General features: G+C 40.2%; 1 protein-coding gene across 3 annotated transcripts in view; it reads left to right on the top strand.

Annotated features, from left to right (window-relative positions):
- The first annotated feature begins 409 nt into the window (after positions 1–409).
- Positions 410–20,985, top strand: part of NTNG1 (netrin G1) — a 206,899-nt gene continuing 186,323 nt past the window's right edge. The window contains exons 1-2 of one of the 3 annotated variants that reach the window (XM_039486512.1): positions 410–1,520; positions 8,270–8,983. In XM_039486512.1, coding sequence (XP_039342446.1) covers positions 8,738–8,983 — 246 coding nt within the window. In that variant the 5' untranslated portion in view covers positions 410–1,520; positions 8,270–8,737. The remainder of the gene's footprint in view (positions 1,521–8,269; positions 8,984–20,985) is intronic. The other 2 variants (XM_039486513.1, XM_039486514.1) reach the window with 2 other exon arrangements.

Raw genomic sequence — 20,985 nt, 5'->3', positions numbered from 1 at the left:
ACTGGGGAAGCTTCCGGGTCTGTGTTTTTAAGGTGCACTAATAAAAGCTAAACATGTTTTCTGTTCAGGCATGAAACATAGGTAGATGGGACTAAAAACTGCCAGGGTATAGCAGGACCCACCTGATGGATCCAGGGTTTGGCAATGCAACTGAGGTGGGATGTATCAGGGTAGTTGGTGCAATTGGAACAGTTAGGCTTGTTCTTCATTCAGGGGGTGGAATTTGAAAGGCTGGGCTAAAAATTGGCAAGATCCAACTTGTATCCTGACCCTTTAGTACATTTCTGATTGAAGGCTGAGGCTTTAGTGTCTTTTAAGCCCAAGATCTTAAAGGCTTTTCCTAAGAAACAGAAAGGAGGTGCGAGGGGGGGAATGCAGCAGGAGATATAATCGGTGTCATGAGTTAATAAGGGACTTGTGCGAGTGGCAGGCGCGGAAATGCGGGAGAGAGAGAGATGGAGATCTAAACGGCGTTAGGACCGCTCGGCGCGCTCAGGTCTGGAGGTGGTATAAGGTTTGCAATCCCTCTACTTGCTGGCAGTTGCAGGAGAAGATTGCTTTTAAGTGAAACGTCCCTGCCACCTCTCTGAGGTTTCATCCCCCATAATAGTGTCCTGCCCTTAAGTTTGAGAGCTCCTTTTGCGATGCAGGGTTCGCGCGAGCGCTGAGGAGGGGGCACGGGAGATTTCCAATCCAGAAGAATCGCTGGCATGTATATTTCATCCGACGGACTTTCCATGTGTCTCATCTCCCTGCCATCAACGCTATATGCAGTGACACTTCTGACTTGAGCAGAGGAATGCGCGCAGGAAGCTCCGGCGAAACTGGTAGGAGAGGATCTCCTCGGCGCCAGTGCTAATTGTCGTGATTTATGTCCCCTCCGAGTACCTTCCACGGCTTCATCTAAAATAAAACGAAAGCTGGGGCCAGGCAGGAGCGCAGCCTTCGCGGGGTGTCTCGTCGCGGAGAGCCAGGGAACGTCCTGCAGCTCCCGGAGCCCCAGTAAAAGTTTAATGCAAAGAAGTGGCTCGAACGGACGGGAGACCCGGCGGTGCAGCGGGGCTGGCAGGAAACCCTGAGCGGCTGCTGCTGACTTGTTCCAGGGGGAGCGTGGGTCCTGGCTCCCCTTCTCTGATCCGCCGGTCGCCGAGCTTTGCGGTGGAGCCGGAGGAGTTCCTCCCCCTTCGCCCCGGGGCGAGCTCCGCGGGGCAGCTCCAGGGCAGTCGGCAGTTCCCGGGGCAGGGGCGGAGAGGGGGGCTCCCACCCGCCGGCTGGCGGGGGCTGCTCTTCTCCAGCCCTTGAACTCTTCGGCGTTACCAGGAACTTTTGTTGGGCGTGCGGCACACGCCTGCCAGGCTCCCCGCGGCTGGGGGACGGGGCACGGCGGGCGGAGCAGCTTCCCACCCCTGCGCCGCCGGCTCCCATGCTCCCGCTGCCGGAGGGGGATGAGGCTGGCAAGGTCCCAGGCAGCGCGGTGTCCGCTCTCCTCCCCGCTCTAACGAGAGCGATCGCCCCGCATGGTGAGTACGGCTCCTTCCCGGCCTCGCTAGCGAACCGCTGCTGCCTGCCACCGCCGTGCAGCCTCTGCCGCGGGCGGGAGCGGAGCTCTGCCCAGCCTCTCGGGCGCGCCGGCTGGGGCTGGCCTGGGGGAGAGCTGGGGCTGGGCAAGCTGGCCTTTGCTTTGAGAAACTTGGCGGCCCGCGCCCCCGGGTGCTGGCGCGGTGGCTGCACAGGCTGGGCTGTGGGGATCCCGCGCGCTGCGCCGCGCCGCGCTGGGGCAGAGGGCTGGTAGCGGCCGGCCGGGGAGCGGTATGTGTCCCGGGGTTTGCTCCTAGCGGAGGGGTGGTGGGAGGGCAGGGGGACTCAGTGGTAATTCTGCCTCGCTGTGGGTTTAGTTTGAATACCGCTATAGGTCTCTCCCTCGGAACAGATCTACATGGATCAGGTGGAGCTATTGCCATTTTATTGGACCCCACGTATCCAATTAAGAGTTTTAGCAGGAGGGTGGGGTGGAATTTAGATACAAATAGAAACTGCGCCCTCTGCTGTTGCTGTGGGCTCCTCGCTGGGGAGCACATTTCTGTGCCTGGTTTCTAGTACATTGCCCTTGTGCTTTGCAAAGGGAGGAAAATTACTAGCGCGTATTTCAAAGGCGCTTTCGTTAAAAGAGCAGGCGATTGCTCGCTTTGTTTTTGCATCCTGAATGGGTACCTGTAGACAGAGGTATTGCTCCCGCCCCTTCCCCCACCTACAAGTCGATAATCTATTTCTGATACATTGTCATGCCATTGAAACTCCTCTGTGGATTGTTTTCCAAATGAGCTACCCTCCTACCTCAAATATCGAATTATATTTTGGTTCACATACAAACCTTCAGTCTGTTCTCATCAGTTTCCCGGCATGGAAATCAGCTGTGCACTTAACAAAAAAAGATGGAGGGCATTAACTTCAAACAGGGACCTAAAAAAAAACAACTGAAACACATCAGGATTTTACAGAACTCTGGAAATGATTGGTTATAACTTCCGATTTTTTAAAACTAAAAGAGTGTTAAATAAGCCAACAAACTGGCAAAGGAAGAAATGAAAGTTTTTTTGAATGAATTCAGAAGGATTCTGCCAAAAGGGGGTCATTTGCTTCAAACAGTTTGCAGGCTATGAATAAAGATTTTTCTGCAGAAAAATATTTTCAGAAATCTAATAAAAAGGGTGGAATTGATGGTGAGTAGAATAACTCCAATCTCCATGGAACTGACAGTTCACTTATTCAACTAGGAATAATTCCCTGCTTCATATCAGAAATTACAAGCAGTTTACATAATCATTCAAAAAATAAATGAAAAATCATTAATCAAAAAACGAACAAAAAAACAAATGATTTGCTACATGCTGAATAGCTAAGACCAATAAAATGAATGGTCCTGTATTCTCTCCTAAAGTTTGTATGTTTGTTGGCTTTAATGAACACATTTATATTGCTGTGCATTAGGCTTTTAAATATTTGGTATTTTGTGCACTAAGATTCAGCCTAATTTTTGCAAAGATCTGAAAAGAGGAAGTGAATTAAATAAGGGGTACAGATGCTTTTAAAGAGGCAGCACTTTACAGTTTTGCCTCAAGCATAATGCAACTCAACATTTAGACACTGTGGCCTAGGTAAGACTTTACATTTTTTTTAATTTACATGGAAAAAAATCAAAGGTGACTGTTGGTGCTTTAAAGGATGTTTCCCAGACATTTTTCACCAATTAATGGCAGTAGCCTGATCTTTCCTGTTTCTTGTCATCTGCCTTGCAGCACGGTGGCATTGATAAGGAGTTGAACCAACTTTCTGATTAGAGGTACAGAATTTGGCAACAGCACAAAACAAAATAGTAGTCCTTTTAGGTTTTTTTTCCCCCCAATGGTAAGTCCTTAACATAACTTTCTAAAGCTGCTAAAATTATATTGAATTTACACCACAATCTGAAGACTTTAATATCACTACACAATAGATGATCTATGAGTAGATTTTGACAAGAGCCTGTTACTTTTTTTGTTAGGAATCTTGTATCTGTAAACCGTTTTGATTGTTCATCGTAAGTGCATAACACTTGCAAAAGAATGTAATTAATTCTACAGAGTTGACTTAACCAATAAGAGAGAGTTAAAAAATTACAAGGTTTTATATTAAGAACTTACAGCAGTTAAAAATGAAGCCTTTTAAATGAAAGTTTCTGAAGTATTTTCATTCCACGCTGAATGTTGATGATACAGTGTATGTGGTAATGTTCATGTGCTATTTTACAGGACAAAGAAAGATTTAGGGCAACCTAAATTTTTTGTAGGGTATTTCGGAATCCCTAGTGTTTTATTTGTAGAACTTCATATTCTGTTGTCTTCTGTTAATAGATCTTAGAAGTCTTATTACTCCTTTCTCCTAAAATAGAGAAGAAAATCTTTCTATTTTCATCAAATTTATTTAACTACTTAATAGAAAAAGAATGTGAAGTTCTTCTAGTAAAAGTACTGATTTTGAAATATCCTAAGAATTTTTCAGGTGCTACATTTAATCAAAGATATGTTCATGTGTTTAATTATATTACCTATTTAATTTGCATGGATGAATAACTGCATTTATGAAATGCTCAGATTTAATATATAACAGTATGTCAGTATACCACTATATGCCAAGTTTCATAAGTGGTAACAGTGAAAATATATATCAGATGCTAGTTGTATCTTGTAGTATACACCATATTTTATTCATCTTGGAAAAAAGTGATTTAGAAATTATAACCAAAGCAACCAAAAATCACCTTTACTTGTATTTTATAGGAAATATTAATGTACTCTGATTGTAGATGCAAAATTGCAATAGATTTCACTTTAAAATATTTTATATAGTCCTACTATTATCATACACAACTGCCATTGACTGAGTTTTTTTATACATCTAAATGTTATTTCTTACACCAGCAGATACTGGAATATGTTATCATATAACTGACTTTTCACCTTTCTTTCTAATTCATGTGCTGCAAAAATGTGTATTTTTATCAAATTCATGGTCTGTACAAGAAATGATCACTAGTTGCCATTTTATGAAATCTACTGCATAACTGAGTTTTTGGGAAAAAATCTATAATGTAAGTACAGCAAGTTCTCACCAAGAGACTTCTGCAACACAGCGAATGCTAAGCTGCTAGGTGACAATTTTTATAATGAGAAAATTATCATAGTGTGTGTGGGAGGAGGGAAATATTCACAGTGACCAAAACAGAAACAAGGAGCGGTGTTTACTAGCATATCCTAATAAGAATTGACAGCTTCTTTTACCATAATTAATTACTGCAGGAATATACTTTTTGGCTGGAGTTGGGCTGGGGGGGGAGGGTAACTGAGCAGTCTACATAATTAAAATGCTGTGTGATGTTGGCCTGACTCAAGTTAGCCACCTGGAAACAGATTCATGTGCGTAAGGCCACTTTTACAAACGATTTTAGTCTTGGTCAACTATTGCCCTTCATGTAGAATTGCTGATACAGAGGTATACATGAATTTATATGATGTGGTATATATCCACTACTTTACATACAGAGAAATGGCTTGGAAGAAAGCAGAGACAACAGGGACTTCAGCATTGTTGCTCCACAGTTGCCTGCTGTTTTTCAGACGGCAGGAGTTAAGGCACATATGAAAATTCAAAAACCTAAATGTTCTACAATTAATACAGAAAGGTTAGCTCCAGTATAGCATGTGCCACAATTTTATTGAATACAGCTAGTATAATCAATTTTTCCAGTAGTTTGCAGTCGCCTTTCCTTCAGTCAGTGAAGATGTCAGTCTCTGTATGTCAGACCTTATGGATCGTTTCAGTTTAACACAGCAGAACGCATGGTCAGTTGCTGAAGAGAGGACTACAGGGTACAGATGATTTGGGCACAAGAAATGCGTCAGTTATTATGTTTGGTGCATTTTACTCCATAGGGCCAAATGTAAGTGTATTCATGAAGACAAATCTTGGTTTATATTACCCACAGTTTCCCGTGCAGTTTAGAGCTACAATTGGTATTGTTTTAAAGTTCAGAAATGTAATTTTAAAAATTTTGCAAGGTAATTTTTTTTTAATTAGCTATGTTTGGGAATAGACAACCAGGAACTAGAATGCACATAATGAATGACACTGCAGGCATAAATATAATAAAGACAAATTGTGTAGCTCTATTATAAAAGCCTCAGTGACCCATAGCATATGATATTTAATGTGCTTTGGTCAATATCTTTCTCTATGTCAATGGGAGCTCATTAAAAGAAGATACTGCAGAGTAACTGAACCATGCCATATTAGTTCTTGCCAAAGCCTGACATTTTTAATACATTAATAATATATCTGTAATATAATGGAAGACTATTAATCACAACTGGTTATGTGCCAGAAATTTAAGCTATAATTGGCTGCTTCTTGTCAGGATTGTCCGTCACTCAGTCCTATATCTTTCCAATGCTCAAATATCTTGCACTCCTCTGCACTTTTTCCTTGTCAGTGCACTAAATTTGATCAATGTTATAGTCTGTAATTCTGTGTAATGACCATCATTATGACGCTGACTTTCTTTAATGAGAATTGGTTATATAGTGAGAGTTGTAGCACAGTGGGTGTTGAGATAACGGCTAGCTTCACATTCATTCTCAATAGCTATATTCTCAATTCCAGTTAATACATCTGTTTACAGCCCTAGCTAGTCCCACTTATTTGTAGATTGGCAGTGACAGCAGGTTATAGAGGAAAAGAAAAGAAAAACTAGCAAAGAAAACATTAAAAAAGAGTATATTTCTGACTAAATGAAAAAGGCTAAATTGAAAGGCTGTTTAAACATAGTAACTTGTTGTTTCTATACAGTAACATAACATTCACTTACTGGTTTTACCAGCTTTGCCCAAGCTCAAAATAGTTTTTCTCATCCTTCAATACTGAATATGCACTGATTTGTCATGATTGTTTAAGACACTTTGTAAGTTTTTATTTAGAAACTAAAACATTTTTTTCTAGGTCAATTCCTTACTTATAGATGTTGACCTTTGTATTTGAGCTGTGTTTTTCCTCTCCAAAACAATAAAATAGACTGGAAAAAGTGGATAGAAACAGTGTAATTTGCATGCCTTTAAATAGTTACTTTAATTAATTAATTCAAAAATAACAAGTTAAATGTTGCCAATGAAAACAGGAAGAATGGAAGGTGGTTAAAAAAGCCATGATACTTAATGGTCTGATTTAAAATGTATTTAATTTTTGTAAAGTATCTGAAGTTTCTGGTTTTGTAGCAAATTCAGATTTGTAAGTTTACATGTATTTAGACAAATAGCTAATTATTGCTTCATGAAAATTCAGATATTCAACACACTTTCCAATAGAATACATCACAAATCACAGCTGTATGATAACATTTTATGAAATGAATATAATGGAAAATTGCACTTGCGTCCATAAGGCAATTATTGTAAATTACTTTGCTATGGAAACACACTTCAGCCATCTGTTGGCATTTCATAGTGTGTGTGGCTTATTTCAGTTTAAGATGGTGCAGTATTTAAATATAGTCAACCCGTTTGTGAAATTGCTTTGAAGACAACTTTTGCTCTTTCTTGAAAATGTGTATTATAAAACAAGGTGTAGGTGATGGAGTGCCTTTCATATTTTTATGGCATAGGAAGATTCATCATACTAACTAGAATATTAGACTGCAGACATTAATTGAGCTATGCAACATTATGATTTATAGGTGTCTGTAAACATGAAATTTAAGAGGTTGTTTAGATTGTAAGAGTCAGCTAAAGAGTTGAAAAGTACAGTAGTAGCTGAATGCAGCCTTCTTTTCATAAAGGGTCTGATCCTATTCCCATTGAAGTCAGTGGTCAAACTTCCAATATCTTCAATTGGAACAGGATTGATTGCAAAATTAGAGAAAACTACATTGACTTATATAAATGACTTCTCAATTTGTAACATGTTGTTTTTAAGGTTTATGATTTTATGTCCTGGTATTTTACATCTTACAACAAAATACAGAACTGTTTCGGGGGTATTTCTGTTACAGAAATAAACAAGAGGTAGATATGTAAAAATAATTAAAACATGGGACCCATGTTAAAAGGGAAATTGTTACTATAATAAGCTACAGGTGAGCCAGTTGTTATCTTTATCATTAAATGCAATTTAAAAAAAGGAGCAAAGCTTTTTCAATACTAATGAGAAAATCCAACCAGACAAATGTGTGCTCCTAATAACTCTCTTATTAAGCTAACAAAAGCATAGAGGCATACGAGGCATTTTGAGGTCTCTGAGGTCCTCATTCCAAGAGAAAGAAAGCACACCGGTAGTTGTCATCTTTGTCACTGTAATAAAAGATCCGCTCTGCTGTTCTCCGTGATGGTTTAGGTTTCCCCTGCCTCATTGGTTATAAAATACGAGAAATGTTTAAGTTCTGTTGTTTGCCTTTCAGGTTTTGCCAAGATGGAAATGTCATTTTTGAAGCAAAAACCTGTAGCTCACCTGAAATGTTATAAATCTGTCTTTGTTAGAGAAGAGTTAAATCTTTCATGTTGAAATACTTTTCACTGTGAATGATTTTGGTAGTTTGTTCATTCTAGCAAAGCACCCACAGTAAAGGTTATCTATATTACACCAATTTGCTTTATATTGCATCAGACCTCCAAAATGTCAACATATCATATATTTTATAATGCATTGATTCTTGGACAATAACTCTTACTCTTATTGTTTCTAAAAGGGTGTTGGTGCCAGAAGAAAAGAATGATTGATGGGAAACAGACACCAGGCTGTAGACACTCATCCTTTTGCTTCAGATGCTGATTTATCAGTGCGTCTAGGTATCCCTTGTGAGCTTTGAACACGGAGGATCACTCGGGGTTATCGACAGTACAAGTGAAGACCTACAACTTTGCTAAATTAGTATCTGCTTTCGGATATCTTTTACAGAAAGCCCTGATAGACACATGATAAGACAAAGGACAAGCTTCAGATTTCTGTGAAAAGCTGTCCTTTGAATATGTTAGGCTTCCACCAAAGTCTTCAACTTAGTAAAGCAAGTACCGTATTCTAACGCTTCACGTTCAGTTGTGGAACCTGTTTTATAAGATATCTACATAAATATACGTGTACATATATTTATAATCTATAGACTGTCCTTAAATCAATACTGGTTATAATTATCAAGGCAATTTCAAAGGATTTAGAGATGTATTTGTCAAGATTCCTGTCACTTCATGCCCTTTGGGTTACTGTATCTTCAGTGATGCAGCATTATCCTTCAGTGTGGGGACATTATGACGTGTGTAAGACTCAGATTTACACAGAAGAAGGAAAAATTTGGGATTACATGGCCTGTCAGCCGGAAGCCAGAGACATGATCAAATATGTGAAAGTGACCCTGGATCCCCCTGATATAACATGTGGCGATCCTCCCGAGACCTTCTGTGCAATGGTAAGGCAAACTTTTCAATGCTCCTTTCCTAGATAGTTTCAGGATGTGTTTCTGTAATAGGCAGAGACAAAGCAGAAATCCCCAGTTCAGTTAAGATCCAGGCAAAACTACATAATATTATGAGCTTGTAAATGTGAAAGGCTTCTGAGAAACAAAGCAATAAGAAATAAGCAATCTTCATTAAAACACATTAGGCTGTAGGATAAATGGTTCATTTAGTTAGAACCCAATGCTGTTTCACTTGAAATCAATGGCAATGCTTGCAGTGGACTTAAATGAAAGCAGCATCAAGCTTCTAGTGCACTAACCTTTCACCTGGGTGTCTTTGCATGGGTTATTTGTGAAAAAGAGTTTGGTGGCTTGATTTTAGTGTGTTCACATCATGAAACCACCATAATGTGGTGTAATTAGGCGTCCTTGCCCAATAGAAGCCTACAATTAGAATACTTAAACTTTATTGCAGGTTTAAGGGGGAGGGTGCATTGACAGCATTTTCAGGGAAGTATGCACAGCTCTAACCATTGTTACTTAATGCTTCGTTATCATGAGCCATAAATGTTCACAGTTGTATTTATGGGCAGCATTAAAAGAAACACCATTAGCTAGGGTCTGATTTTTCAGAGGTGTTGAGTACCTGTATTTTCCTGTGACCTTAATTAGATTTGCGGGTGCCCAGCACTTCTAAAAATCATGCCCAAGGGTCTTAAGCCAGGCTTTCTGCATTTGGGGTCCCTAAAATTAGAAGCCAATTGTGAAAATGTTGCCCTTGGTAAATAGTTGTGCCAGCTGTGAAGAACAAGGCACTATGTATGCGTCAAAACATTACACCTGAGTAAAGCTGGATGCATAAATGTTTGCCAGGTCAGATCCTAGGAGATTTTTAATGTTGGAAGAAATTTTCAGCTTGTAGAGGGCTTCTTTTTCCTTATGTTATATAGAAAATTAATATTCTTTCAGTAGAATGTTAATTTCTGTTGAAAACTATTATTCCTTGATAGGAAAATGTAGTTTTGAAATATAAATCATATATATGATGTTATACATGGTTCATTTTATTATGAGATCAGTAAAGCAATAGAAATGTGTACAATTTTAGCTAATTTAGCTCTGGGAAACTAATGAGTTATTTATCTTATAAATAAGTTTACTGTAAATTGAAATAACCTACTAAATATATTTGTTTGCCTGTATATTATCCGTATGGAGATCATTATTACTCTGTGACAAACAGGTCTATTCTGGGGAAAATAAACCTTTGAATAGCTTATGGCATCAGTTTCAACGCTTAGAACTCTTAAAGGTGTTCAGGTCCAATCACACGCATATTTAGGATGTTGTAAGCATTCAACATGGACTCACCACATACACTGCACTGATATCATACATGAAGCAATTACATTGGTTTTGTACTTTTTGATTGCACCACTTGCACTCTGCCTACTAATCTATCCCAACTAACACTGTATCAAACAGACACCATTTTTAAACATAACTTGCCAGTGTAATATTTTCTTCTCTCTTCCTACTCAGGCTATCAGGTTGGGCAGCACAGCTACATACCACTGCTTCCTGAGAGGGGATTGATTTGCTAAAATCTAAACCTTATTAATATCACTTTTAATTCCATTACTAATCCCTGGTTCATAATGAAACCCCTCTCAGACTCTTACCTAAGAAACCCCTAGTGGCTGCTGCTGTAGTTTGCATACAGAACTGAGATTGTTATGAACATGCGTATAAAGCTGAAATGACAACATAAAAATATGATTTGCTCTTTGTGTTTAGACAAATTTGGCTGTCATAGCCCTATTCAACACCCCAGTGGCTTAAAAATGGTAAAATTATCTGCAATTATCTGCAGCCTGCAGCTAATTTTCTGGATAGGTTAAACAGAAGCTTTGAAAAGAAGCCTGCAGACGGAAGAGTCATCCGCGTTTGTACAATTTATGGAGCAGAAGTGCTGATGACAGTAGAAATTCAAGCCCTAGAGTGCTCCTCTGGATTTCATAGTCAATCAAAACTAAATTAAGAAACAAAGATTATTAAAAAGTCTTCTGTGCATGTAATTCTGGCATAATATTATGAGGTGGACATTAAATGTTTCCCTCTGAGACTTTCAGCATCATTAATGCAGCATGTCTTTAATTACAAGTAGGCTCATATTACTAAAAAATCGGGAAAATAAAGTACTCTGTGGTGTAGTTAGCAATGCCATTATTATGTTTACTGAAATAATTAAAAGAAGGGATATCATTCTTCTAAGTAACTTATAAGTCAAAATGTGCAATGAAAATGGAAACACTCTTATGTATGCAGCATAACTAAGTATAACAATTTAATGCAGTGGTATAGAAGCATTATTAAGTATAATTCCACCTAGCAGAATTCCTAGCAGATATGTTATTGTGAAAAGGCATTTTCTTCTTCTTTTTTTTATGGATTGTAAATATTAAGGTACAAAATCTACTCTGTTACATCTGTGCTATTCTGTTAATAAGCGTGAGATTGTATGGGTTTATTTGGCTAAAGTTGAGGCTGTAGTGGATTGCTTAATGTGAATCTTCATACATGTACATTTGAAGAGACTATATGAACGTGAAAGGTATTGCAGTCTTTTACCTAAATGACCTGAATTAATCCATCTATTTTCCATACCTTTTTAATGCTTAGGTTTAATTAACAGTAATTAAAGTTAGCAGTGTTTTGTAAGGGTATCTTAAGTTCAGATAAGAATGTTTTTTTGCCTTGGAATTTCCTATTATTTTAAGAAATATTTTATTATATAGCATAATAAAATTGGGAAATACACTATGTGCACCATGCGATTGTAGAGAGCCTTTGCCAACTCCTGTCCCATCTTTCAGCCCCATATGGAAACCAATCAAAATATCACTTCTTGCATTCACTAGAGCATGAGGACTGTGCCAGGGTGAGTGGCTAGCCATTTTGGAGTGGATGAGAAGAAGGTGACCTTACACTTGTCCAACAGGTCCTGAGTTGGCCAGCCAGTACAGGGACTACACATTGCAGCTTCATCAGGGGTGACACAGCATTGACGCTCCCTCACATGCAAAGGAACTCCAAGTGGTGGTGTGCCTCTCTCTCAGCTCCCAATGTGAAAGTGAAACTTTAGTCTTATGAAAGAGAAAAAAGTAAATGTATGTAATGACAGTAGAAACAAAAGATGGCTTGGTGGAACCTACAGGATGCTTGTTTCCTTTGCAATATAAAGGCAGCTAAAAAAATATCCTCATAAGTCAAAATTTAAGACTCAGCTTATGGGGAAATCTGATTTATTTATTTCATTTATTAACTCATTTCAAGGCTTACTTGTGAATTACTGAGAAGAATCTGTCAATTTGAATTTTTAGCTCCAAATTTACATTTTGTAAAAACAAGTTTTTACAAAACCTAAGCTAAGCAGAAATGTGCCAATGAAATTTTTAATGTGTTAAACTGTCTTTCAGTGGAAACAGAAGTGTTTGCACTTCCCTGCAATGTTTGCAATGCAGCCACTGCAACAATGTGCCAAGTGCATAAACAAGTACTGGACAGTATCTTTTAATGTTTGTTTATGCCTATGTTTTTTGTTTTTCTTCAGTAAGTCAAATTAACTTTGAATATTAGATTGTAGCTAACAACTCCCTTCAGTGTCAGTAGATGGTTACTGCGATAACTGTAGATGTGAACAAGATAAGGAATTGTAGTGTCACCATGTAAACATTCAGAAGTAATAAGAAAAAATTAGCAGAAAGTTATATTAGTGCTCTTACCACCTGGAAACAACTGTATAATGTAACAAGTTTACTAGAGAGATAGTGGTAGACACATAGATTTTCTTTGGTAGACTTATTCGGACAAGCAACTTAATTCTTACACAGATTGTCTTAAATACCCATAGGGAACTAGTTTCTATAACTAGAATTTGGCTCTGTCCACAAACAAGCTTTCAACCATCTTTGTAACTGCTTATGAGCGTGGTTGGTTCCAAACATAGGGTACGTCTACACTGAAGTCGGATGTTTGAGTGTAGCCCATGTAGACATAGCTGAGCTAGCTTTAATCGAGTTAGCATGAGTACCAATAGCCAGGAAACCATGGCAGGAGAGGCTTCAGTGTGGGCTAGGGAGACCAGATAGCAAGTGTGAAAAATCGGGACGGGGTGGGGGGTAATAGGTGCCTATGTAAGAAAAAGCCCCCGAATTCAGGACTGTCCCTATAAAATCGGGACATTTAGTCACCCTAACGTGGGCTAGCTGCCCAGATAAGTACCTAGGGTCCTGGATGGGCTTGTACAACCCATGCTGCCACAGCTTCACTGCTGTTGGTACTCACGCTAGCTACATTAAATCTATCTTGCATATGTCTACACATGCTGCAGTCACACCTCCAAATGCAGTGTAAACATACCCATAGTTTGCATCCACATACAATGTGGTTAGAACTCAGTTCTTAGGTGTGGCAGCTAACAGCATTTCAACCTTGTCATGTGGCACAGAGTTTACTTCCTGTAACCAGCATACTATCTTCTTTGCTGTGTGGACAGGACCCTCCCACTCCCAATATGTTGTCTGGTTTTCATTATTCCCAGTTTTCTGCACACAGGACATTCCAGAATGCATGGTCCCACATGTTGCTGGTGCAGCTCTGAATGCACTCTCTTACCTTCTGGAGCATGATGGATCATGGTGACTATGAATTTGCAAACACAACATCAGTTTTAAAATAAATAAAATGTATTCCCAGTAAAATAATATTTATTTAAAAAAAACATTCCTGACAGATTCAGTTCCATTCACAGTTGAATTATAGTGGCTCACTGTCAATATAACTGTGTCAGGAATGTCCCCTGAAATCTTAATATCACCTGTAATAAAAAAAAATGATATATAATTAAACCCATTTCTAGTAATATTCTGCAACCTGCACTGCTACTGCTAAGGTACAGTTGATCATGAGGTGATGGCTCATGGATTTCAAGCTTTAGGAAGTCCCTAAGAACAGGATTTGCTGTAATAGAGTAGTATAATCTATATATAGTAGTGTCCCAAAAACGCTCACTGTCTGAGGTTATGTTATTATGGCGTAACATCACTATATGGCGACACTGTGTCAGGATGATGTATCATTAGGAACCCCTAGCTTACTGTGTGTAGGTGCGCTAGAACACAGCAAACGGTAGACTCTGTTTTTGCAAAGGGTAGGTGAACCCGAACTGCATCCCAATACAGTACTTGCTTTATGACGTTATTCCATTGCCATGCCAGCCAAGAAAAGCTTGTGCTGTAAAAGCCCAGACATGGATTACAATACCTACGGAACTCATCTGGCACCTGGGGGTTCTTCAAGTCCTGTACAAAGTCAAAAGAACCGTTACTGTTACACTGTACCATAGTAGGATGTCCATATGGGTTCACTTTTAAGATGACATAAGACAGTTTCCAAATATTAACATTTATTAACACGTTGGTTTTTTATTTTTTTTCTTTTTAGTTATAAAGTGACCAGTCCAATGCATAGACTCAGGTTCCATGCACTCACTCCTGAAAACACGTAACTGTGTACATATCTTTATTCACATGTCTATCCCCATAGTGTTAAATGGGGCTATTCACATGAGAAGTTATATATGTGCATAAGTATTTCTAGGATCAGAGCCTAAGAGCCATCTCATTCCCTTTGCTTCATGGAACGGAGCCGAGAGGATGAAATGCATGGAAGCACTAGCATCCCCTGCTGGCAGTTACAGGTTGTTTGAAACCATTTAAGCAAGTTACCCTTTACTCCAGGAGTCAGCAACCTTTCAGAAGTGGTGTGCTGAGTCTTCATTTATTCACTCTAATTTAAGGTCTCGTGTGCCAGTAATACATTTTAATGTTTTTAGGAGGTCTCTTTCTATAAGTCTATAATATATAACTAAACTCTTGTTGTATGTAAAGTAAATAAGGTTTTTTAAATGTTTAAGACGCTTCATTTAAAATTAAATTAAAATGCAGAGCCTCCCGGACTGGTGTCCAGGACCAGGGCCGCCCAGAGGATTCCGGGGGCCCGGGGTCTTCGGCGGCGGGGGGCCCTTCCGTTCCAGGACCCGCCGCCGAAGTGCCCCGAAGACCCGTGGCGGGAGCCCCCCGCCGCCGAATTACCGCCGAAGCGGGACCCCGCCCGGTCTTCGGCGGTAATTCGATGGCGGGGGGGTCCCCGCCGCGGGCCTTCGGGGCACTTCGGCGGGTCCCGAACAGAAGGGCCCCCGCCGCCAGACCGGGCTGCGCTCGGACGGCGGGTCCCGCTTCTCCCGCCCCGCCTGGCCCCGGCCCGGCCCGGCCGGCCGGCTTCTCCCGGCCTCGGCCTCTTACCGAGCGCGTCGCCAGCAGGGCCTGAGCGCCGTCCCGCTCAGAGCCGCTTGGTGAGGGGGCGGGGCTGGGAGCTCCACGCCGAGCGGAGGCAGCTACCCCGCCCCCTCCCCACGGCGCTCTGAGCGGGACGGGGCTCAGGCCCCGTTGGAGCTCCCAGCCCCGCCCCGCTCACCACGCGGATCGGGGCGGGGCTCAGGGGCTCGGCCGGAGTCTCGGCGCTTGATGCGCTGAGGCTCCAGGAGAGGGGCGGAGGCGGGAGCCTCCGCTCTTCTCTTGGGGGCCCCTGCAGAGCCCGGGGCCTGGGGCAAATTGCCCCCTTTGCCCCCCCCCCCCCTCTGGGCGGCCCTGTCCAGGACCCGGGTAGTGTGAGTGCCACCGAAAATCAGCTTACGTGCCGCCTTCGGCACGCATGCCATAGGTTGCCTTCCCCTGCTTTACTCCATGTGGAGAAAAAAATTCATTACATGGCCTTGCTTAAGGGGACTAGGAAATGGTGAGACTGTAGGTGCTGTTAAATTTTCCTCTGAGTTAGTGCCACTCACCTTCATTGTTTCTATTGTGATTCAAGGTAGAAACTGTTTTATGGAGACTGAAATTTCCTGTATGTGAAAATAAGTGCATGTATTTCCAGATGTATTGCAAGTAGCCAAAAGCAGGCCCCAGATACTGGAATTATTAAGCCAGATGTTTCCTCTATCAGTGCAGAGGCCATAATATTCTTCCCTGAAAAATTGATAATAGCCCTTGAGGCTGTTATGTTCTTCGACTGATGAGGCAAAGGGGCCTTTGCACTTAAAAATTTAGTCTCGCTAGACTGAGAAGTGCAAACACAATCCTCTGAACTAATTTACCTGAAGAGACAATGTCCACAGATCTATATTTATACACAGTTTGATTTTTGTATACATTTTTCCTTTGCAGTTTAATATATCCACAACAGTCACATGCAGTGACACCATTTGGATATGTAGGTGTGAGTATGGCTATGGATAGTAGCCTATGAGGGTATTTTAATAATATTTTTGTCCTATGAAGCCAATGATTTCATGCTTTTTGTTTATTTTTATATTGCTCCTCTCCCTCATCCAGTCCAGTTTCTTCAGAGTAAACACTCTATTGTATGGATATTGGAAAGGCCTTGCGTTCTACATCAATGCCGTGGTGTTTTCCATGTTCTGTTTTCCATAGAATGTTTCTGTTTCTCATTATTTAATTCTGTAGACAGTTTTTTCTGGAATTTATAAATAAAATGAGAAATGAGCTGAAGTGAATTTTAATTGTTTACTCCATGTAAAAAGCAGTTCCCTAGTTGAGACATTTTGTCAAGTTCCAGACCAGAGAGAATTTTTACTGCCAAGTAGTTGTAAGGCCTTTAAAAGGGGACAGCATTATGATAAGAAGAGCATTTTCTTACGTGTAAATACAGTGTCTTTCCTGTGCTTGTTACATTTTTATCTGTAAAATTGTCAAGAGCCATCACTGTAACTCATCAATTTGATTTTTGCCATCTATACCTGCTCATAAGGCACTTTCCTCCAGTGAAAACTAGAAACAGAGCCGATTATGGATGACATTTACAAATGACTGCAAAAAAACCCAACTAAATAGCAAACAACATTTTTTTTTTAAAAAGACATCTTTTAAAAAGCACCCTACGTATAACCAAAAAGTACAGAATGTGATTCTTGTAACTACTAAAACAGTTCTTACTATATGTTCCATTTTCTACTTCTATTTTTATCTGAGCCCTCCAAAGTCTGGCAGGCCCCTCAGCTTCATTGCCCAGATGGATCTAGCAAGCAGAAACAATACTGTAGGGATAGCCTGCAGAAATATCCTGGAGAAACTCTAACAAGATGCCTCATATACAGGAGTATGTTCAAATTTCCAGTGCCATTACACAACATTTAAATAGTGCACTCCCCTTTCCCTGTCTAAAAATCTGGGAAGCTCATTATTCAGTAGAAAGCCAATTTTTTCCTCATTTAGATGATGATGAAATAAAAGTAGCTCTTGAAAATAATAGGGGCTATGTACAAATTTTGTGTTCACACCCATTCATTCTTCAGTTTGGACATCTCAAATTTTATATTTTCAAGCAACCAAGATGAAAATGTTGTGCTTCTGTTGATATCTATATTCGCTACCATCAGCAAGAAAACTTGTCATTTGAAGCTTGAAGAAAAGCTTGGGTTTGGGGGAAGATGATTTAGAAGCAACCATGTAAAGTGAACTTTATTGGTGATGCATTGGTTTTGATTTTTAAAAAAATGCTCTGTATCATTTTTTCCTATGGAAAAAGATGTTTAAGGGTAAAGCATGATCTATACTTTACCTTTAAAAGTAAGTGATTGAGATTTTTTATGTGGTCCGTAGAGGACTCTGGCACACACTAGCTTAGTCTCCTAAGGGCTGTAATACTCTAGTTTAATTCATGTTACTTGGGTCAATACAGAGGTAATTAGGTTTTTAGTGGCCTGTGATGAGCAGGTCAGACTGGAAACTGGAGGTTCCCTCTGTCTTTAAACTCTATGACGCTATAATTCTAGAGGGAGATTTTCAAAACCACAAATAGCCGTTAGCATTGAAAATCTTCTCCTTTGAAACATATCCTTCATTAAAGTTAATTTGCACCATTTAAGGACTTGAACCAACATTGATTGAAGTAAATAGAAAGACTCTCGTTGATGGCCTGATCCAAAAATCTACTTACATATGTCAGTTGTGTAATGAAGATATGTGTCTAAATCCCCTAGATTGCTTTGGAAATCTCAGTCAAACTAATCTATTTTAGGTAAAAGCACAATTAGGAATATGCTTTCTGTGTATTTACATTCCATGTCATGAGTACTTTCACTAAAAAGCTCTTTTTCAGTATATTAAACCTGTTTGTTTATTGTGTAAATGTTTGTTTTCGGATATCCTCACCTACAGAACTGTTGAAAGCAAGGGTCAAAGTCTCCAGTGGCTGGACAAGATTTGATTACTGGGATACATTTTGTTCTTTGATACATTTACTGCACTTCTAGGGCAAGTAAGAATGCTCAGATAGCATATTTTAACAATTTTTAACTGGAAAGTGCCATGTCACACATCCGAGAAAGACAAGGTGGCTTAGGCCCAGACCAGAAGAAATGCTCTGTGAAGCTCAAAAGCTGGTCTCTTCCACCATTGGTCCAGTAAAAGATATAACCTCACCCACCATGTCTCTCTCTCTTATCCTGGTATCAACACCACTACAACAATACTGCAAACAAAAATGTCACACATATCAGAGTCTGGATATTAAAATATATTGTTTTACTTTTATGAGTCCCACAGCTTGTTTATAAATAACTAACAAGAACAGAAGAACCTATTAATGAATAATCTCCCAATTTTTCTCCATAATTATGCCATCATTAATTGTGGCACTGTATAGTAGGTAGGTGTCTCTGAGCTCATCCTTTATAAGCCCCAATTTTCATGGGTTTAGAAATAGGTCTCAGAACAGAAGTAAATCAAAATACTTTTTTACAATTAAAAAACAGTTGCATTTTAGCATAATTAGTTGACTATTAATAATGTAAACTGTGTCCTTTTTTACAGTAAAATAATGGCCAAGTTACTGATGTGTGAAAATGCTCGGTATTTTTCATACCCAATTTTTTTTAACCATCCACACATTTCCTTTTCTCTCTTGCACTGTTTCAGGGAACTGAACAAAGTCCCCCTTTGGCAAAAGGCAGAGAATGAAAACTTCTAAGTTTGGAGTGAGATCATTCCCATATGCTTTGGTTTTGGTGCCAGCAAAGGACTCAGACCTTGCTGTCTGAACTGGTACCAGTTTTGCTGAGCTGCAGCATAGGAATAGAGCCAGCTATCTCTCACATATATGCTACCTTTGGGTTGTTCTCTGTGTAGTGTTCTCAGACACTGTGGGCCAGATTCTCAGCTGGGGTAAATTGGCATAGCTCCATTGACTTGAATGGAGCTATGCTAACTTACATCAGCAGAGGGTCTGTCCCTGTACATCTGCTGCTTCTGTTGAGATTCTGGCCTGATACAATCTGTCTCTGCATTCTTCCCTGGGTACCAGCCCTTCACAAGTTCTTCCTTTGGCCTCACTAAAATAGTATCCTCTTCAAAGTGATGAAAATTGAAAAAAACTGTCCTTGCAGAGAATACAGAAGACAGAAAGCTGGAGATGCTTCAAAGAATGCAGTGATATTACCTGTGCCCCCTTGACTGTACATGGTGGATTCTGGATCTGAGAATTTTTCCTACCACACACTAGTTTGAGAAGTAGCCACAACCAAAGGATTTCTCCCTCTTTATCCTCTTCCCTCTTTCTATTGAACAACATAATCTTCCACCAGATGGAAAGGCTTCCATCTATACCCTCAGAAGTCTATGTCCCTCCAGACCCAGGTTGTCAACCAGTGGCAAGTACTTAAATCTTAAGGTCAAACACTTCAGTGGCAATATGATAGAAGTGTGCACTGAAATGTGATTTGTATTATGAGGTCTCTCTCAGAATGCCATCTGTGAAGCAGCCACCTTCCCCGTACGCACACTCAGAGGAAGTAAACATGCTGTGCAGCAAAAGTACATGGAAAGGCCCTGAAAGTTTAGGGTTTTTAATAGGCAATATTTGACTCTTCTAATCAGCACTAATCTGACGAAGAATTTGGAGCAAATATCATTCTGGTAGTTTTATATTGTCAAGTGCCAAGTAATGCTAAAAGGCAAATTTGGAATGATAAAATTAGTGCATAATATCAGACATACATCAGTGAACAGCAAGACAGCACTGAGTCCAACAGAAACCTCTGACATTTTTGTCCCTTTTTCTCAATCCCACTTTCAGAGTAATACAAGGTAGGTAGAGTATGCTAATACAATTTTCCAGAGTTTTGTTCTTTCCCTAGGGCACTTCCCTCTGAAACCTCATTTAAAGCAGAGGTTCTCAACCGCCATCACAGTTGTCACTAATTGGTGCCCTTGCTGGCCATCTTAGCAGAAGCCCCAAAAATTGAATGCATGTGAGGGAGTCTTCACCCCATAGGGGTTTCCCCCACAGGTTAGAATTGAAATACTGCCTGGGAAGCATTGGGAAAACTGTTGGCATTACTAATTTTACTTTGGATCAGCTCTGGGCTTAGGTTATCAATGCCATACGTATGAAACCTTTCATAAGCACTAAAACATATTTTTAGAAAAAGATAAAATAACAACCTAGGTGTTTAGCAGCATCTTATAAATCTGCAAAATACTTTGCTGTGAAGATGTTCAGGTCCACAGTAAATTGCCGAGAAAGTTTAGTTGCCAATTTTTTGCTTTGGGAGTTGAGTACTAGCTAGCTCTCTTCCTAGGCAGATAGCCTTAGAGGTATTTGGTCTCCGTCTCCTGTCAGGAGTGGTAAAGCATTGATACAGGGGAGCTTGGTGATAAGTTAGCCTTCATGCTCAAACCTTATGATAGCAGTGCACAGATTAATGTTGATCCTTCTGCCATAGCCAGTTCCCTGCATTCTATTCCCACAGCAGGGATACAGGGCGCAAGTACAGGTAGGGGATCCAATGAGAACATAGCTCCTAAGCAAGCTGTACTGCTGGAGGGTAGGTGCCGTCAGTGTGTATGTTATAGCCTTCAGGACAGTGGGACTGA

Source organism: Mauremys reevesii, linkage group 8 (assembly GCF_016161935.1).
Source record: "Mauremys reevesii isolate NIE-2019 linkage group 8, ASM1616193v1, whole genome shotgun sequence".
In the NCBI taxonomy this organism is placed as follows: domain Eukaryota; kingdom Metazoa; phylum Chordata; order Testudines; family Geoemydidae; genus Mauremys; species Mauremys reevesii.
The sequence above is the reverse complement of the archived record's forward strand: the minus strand, read 5'-3'. Positions and strand labels throughout refer to the sequence as shown.